General features: G+C 39.5%; 1 protein-coding gene across 1 annotated transcript; it reads left to right on the forward strand.

Annotated features, from left to right (window-relative positions):
• Window positions 1–1,671: 1,671 nt before the first annotated feature.
• Window positions 1,672–2,223, forward strand: c10h15orf61 (chromosome 10 C15orf61 homolog). Its single transcript, XM_037682942.1, has 2 exons — window positions 1,672–2,014; window positions 2,096–2,223. Exons 1-2 carry the CDS (start codon window positions 1,672–1,674, stop codon window positions 2,221–2,223), a joined length of 471 nt encoding a protein of 156 aa, XP_037538870.1.
• The last annotated feature ends 2,366 nt before the right edge of the window (window positions 2,224–4,589 follow it).

Raw genomic sequence — 4,589 nt, forward strand, 5'->3', positions numbered from 1 at the left:
ATTTCCAACGCCAACATTAATAAATGCATCTTTGAGATGTATACAGGCTAAAAGAATACAACTCTTAGTCATAAATCTTTAAAGTATTTTGTTTTCTTTTACAAGTCTTAATATGTGTTGAGGGGTAAATCTATACTGGCACTGAGCTCAGATGTTTTTACAAAAAGTCAGTTTGCTTTTACATCAACATTAGATGGAAACTTCAAATTACAAACTACAAATATAAAATTAGTGTAGATACAGTTTGTAATATATTATCATGAGCATGTTGTAATAATAGATGCACATTTGTGTTTAGTAACTTGTTTTTTTTTTTGCACTATATAAGAGAAAACATTAGACATTCAGTACAAAATAGAGGAGAAAAAACTACTGTTTACAGTTTTATTCTCAAAAGACATTTTCTGTATATCGAGAATAAAAAAACGATTTAGTAAATTTATGTGAATTTGTAAGGTGCTGCTAATGAGGGCAAGTACACCCCCAGCGTCCCACTCTTTTATGTTCAACCTGTACTGTAGCGTTTGCACTAAGAAATCAAAAATGTCTTGAAAATTGACAGAAATGTATTTGGGTCTGAAATTTTGGTATTTGTTGAACTTCAGACTCTCACCAGCACCACAAACAGAATTGACTTAGTGTAACTATTTTCTTGGTGTTTTATTTTTTTCATTCATTCAACCTTTATTTATACAGGTTAGTCTCACTGAACCTCGAGGATTAATTTACAAGAGACCTGTTTTTAACAAAGAACAGATGACTACAGTAGACAATCATTATCAAAAGCATATAAAATAAAATAAAAATGGAAGAAATTATATGCAAAGTATAAAATGAACAAGAACAGTTACATTATTAAGCGATATAAAATACTAAAAACAGGAACATGTCTGTGTTGGCTTTTGCCATGAACTTAGCAGATGTTTAAAGTCACTTAGAGAGATGAAGTTCCCTTTAGATCTCTTTGCAACATATTCCAGGAAACAGGAGCAGAAAACATATATTTTCATATAAACATATCTTTTCATATATATTGCTTATAGTTATTAATCAAATAAATTACATCTTTTGAATCTTGTTGTGTTTTATTATTCATATTTAGAGCAAAGTAAAAAAAAAAGATACTCAAATCTTTTTATATTTTTTGTTTATTTATTTATTATTTTTGCAGCATGTAGGGTAACTGAAGAAGTCCTGGTCTGAAAAGTCTCACAAACAGCATCGTGTATTATTATTTTTTTAATTAATAAAAATAATAAAGTGACAAAATCTTTAAAAAAAACTCCTACGAATCTATTGGCAGAACAAATGTTCTGTTCTGCGTTTCTGACCGGACATATTTAAATGGTGTACCACGTTAGCTTGAACAAAATTGTTGTATTAACTCTAATGTCTGTTAGGAAACATTATGAAAATAGATGTATTGGTTAATTTGTATATGTTTGTGCTGGCTGTAGATAAATTAAGAGAGTTTATCGCGGGTGTGCGTTCGGACATGAAGCTGCGGGACATGAGCGACAACAGGATTCGTAAGTTCTCTTGTCGGACCTGGACTTTTCTTCTTGGTTAATCGAGTCTTGTTGAAGTACTCTGTTGTTTACGAGTCACATCAGCTGGTTAGCGTTCATCCCGAGTGTTCTGCGTGCACTTCAGATGATTATTCCAGAAATCATGAAGGAGTTTTTGCGGAAGGTGCACGGTGTGTTTTTAAAGGTCGCTCTGTTTCCGAGCACCTTCGGCCGCTCGGCTCGGCGGCCAGCAGCCTCGGAGGTGTTGACCTGCCACCTGCTGCAGCGCAAACTCCCACCCTGGACTTCATTCTGTGTCCGCTACAGCTCCGTCCACAACGACCAGTTCGGGTTATCAAACTTTAACTGGAGCGTTCAGGGCACCAACTACCACATCCTGAGAACGGGCTGCTTCCCCTTCGTGAAGTACCACTGCACCAAAGCGCATGCGCAGAACCTGGACTTTGAAAACAAGTTTTTCAACATGCTGAAAGTGATTAATCTGGGTCAGTGGTTCTTATTGTCGTTGTATTACAGATTTTGTCACAGAGGAGAGTAAATAATCCCAGTGTGCGCTGTTGTTGCAGGTGTCCCATGTTTGGCTTATGGGATCGGTTGCTGGATGGTGATAGGAGCTGCAGAAACAGTTCACACAAGTCTTGGACCTGTCACCGTCTATTTTGCCTACAAGGAAGAAGAAGGTGCACAATACTAAAAAAAGTGGACTAAATGTGCTACAAAGACAATATTTTGTGCTGTATTTACATTACATTTGTGCCATCATTTGTCAGTTATGGTCTTGTCCATCTGCACAATATAATTTGTGATAAGTTCCATCCATCGATTATTTTTTTTTACCCGCTTCTCCCTTTTTATGTCGCGAGGGTCTCTGGTGCCCATACTGTGATAAGTTATTAAATATTTGAAGTTGAACTAATCAGTCAGTTGTGCAAGTCATTAATGTTTGCAGCAGTTTGTGTGTAAAGCTAAGTTGTTCTCACATTTGGAAAGTTAATTTTTACAATGCTTACTGTTATACAGATTAATTTTACGACATTGGTGTTTAAGGGAGAGGAAGGGTTTACACCTGTTTCTAAGAATCATCTCTTTAAAAATGTACATCAGAGAGAAATTGTTCCTGTCAGTGCCTTGGTCAAACCATGAATAATAATCAGCCATCCATCATCTTCCGCTTGTTTCGAAGTCGGGTCGCAGGGACAGCAGCTTGAGCAGAGGCCCAGACATCTCTGTCCACCTCTTCTGGGAGGACTCCAAGGCGTTCCCAGTCCTAGTCTCTCCAGTGTGTCCTGGGTCTTCCCTGGGATAATAATAATAATAACAATAATAATGTTGTTATTAATATTCATGTTATTAATAGTAATATTATTATCATCAGCCAAAAGAAACTTACTTTTTTTGCACTGGCTTTGCTGTGATCATCATTTTAATAATAATAATAATTATTATTATTATATATTATAGTGGTTCCATTTATTATAAGGGGGAAAGTGGCAGCGCAGAGACTAGAGAGAGAGAGCCTGTGGTCGCCGGTTTGACTCCTGGACCGACAATGTCAAAAATGTGGGTGGGTAAGGTGAAGCACCTGCACCTGCCTCCACCCTCATTTTCCCCACTCTGTGCCCTTGAGCAAGGCCCTTGACCCCCACCATCTGCCCCCCAGGCACCCTAGATAGCAGCTCTGCTCCACACAGAGGGCTGTGGTAGCTCAGTGGTCTGTGGTTGTGTCAGGAAGGGTACCTGGTGTAAAAACAACTGACAAGTCTTCATGTGAGTTAAGCCCCCAGTATACTACCGCGTACATCCATACGCAGAGGTACGAACGAACCCCCCAGGGCATGTCCATGCAAAGCTCTATTTTTACGACCACGTACATGTACGCGGTGTCGCACAATAAACCTCCCGGCGACGGACTGTTTTGTATACGACACCAATGTATTAAATTCCCCTTCTTCATCCCTGATCTGGCCTTTTCTTTTGTTTTTTTTCCAAGAGGTGATCTCTTCCTCATCTGTTGATGCCATGACTGAAATGGTGAGAAATGAAGGAATTTGTCACGAGCAAATTAAACTCAGGTCCATCGTGGCTGCAGGAGGGTCAGGAGATTTCCTGGTGGGCTGGTCTGATGTGTGGGCTGCAGGACCAGCGCTCCCTGTTTTAAAACATTTTTTAGATCTTTTTATTAACAACATATAAACACAGAACACTGCTGAGGCTGCCAGTGCTCGTTTTATATTTTTTTCCAACCTGTCAATCAATCCAATAGGCGTGTCAGCAAATGACCAATCGGCGACCTCAATTTGTCCCAAAGGTAAACGCCCCTTGTCTGTGAAGCTGCTCTGCAGCCGCTCAGGGTGGACGCTGGAGTATGAAGTCTGAACCCTCTGCGTACAGTACACGCGTACATGGGAGTATACTGGGGGCTTTAGTTACCCATCTTAAATTGAAAACACAAAAATGGACATAACTGCCAATTTCACATACAAATGTAGTGTGTTTGTAGCTGAGTCGTTCTGAGCGCTAACAGCTTGTACTTGGATAAGATCTGAAAGATTCAAATGAAAATTAATAAAATCCACTGCTTCTACAGTAAAACGGAATGGACTGAAACACCAAAGACCAAAACTACATTAAAAAAAAACATACAATAGCAGCTAACCATAAAGGTTGTAAAGATTAAAAGGCAGAATAAATATAATGAAGATCACAAGTCAGTTTCTTTCAGCTGCTCCCTTCTTCAGGGGTCACCACAGCAAGCAAACACATGAAAAATTTGGCCATTTGTTTTACGCCAGATGCCCTTCCTAAGGCAGCCTGGGCTCAAACCAGCAACCTCAGGATTGCAAGACCGCAGCACTGACCACCAAGCTACCGCAGCCCCAGAAAGCCAGTTCAAATAGTACAAGACAAATGTGCCAGTGCAGATGTTTCCTGTCCCAGCCAACATCACCTTCCTCCTCCTCCTCCATATGTCTGTCCATTCGTACGTCCAGAAACTTTCTCTTGTTCCACCCATAACTTCTGATCCACTCAAGATACTTTAATGCACATTTGCATCTTTAA

This window comes from Nematolebias whitei, chromosome 10 (assembly GCF_014905685.2).
Source record: "Nematolebias whitei isolate Nwh7 chromosome 10, NemWhi1, whole genome shotgun sequence".
NCBI classification, from domain to species: Eukaryota; Metazoa; Chordata; class Actinopteri; order Cyprinodontiformes; family Rivulidae; genus Nematolebias; species Nematolebias whitei.

Coding starts and splice junctions, on each gene's coding strand:
- c10h15orf61 (XM_037682942.1), top strand. CDS start 1,672: ATGAAGGAGTTTTTGCGGAAGGTGCACGGTGTGTTTTTAAAGGTCGCT. Junction 2,015..2,095: donor GCTGAAAGTGATTAATCTGG/GTCAGTGGTTCT, acceptor CTGTTGTTGCAG/GTGTCCCATGTTTGGCTTAT.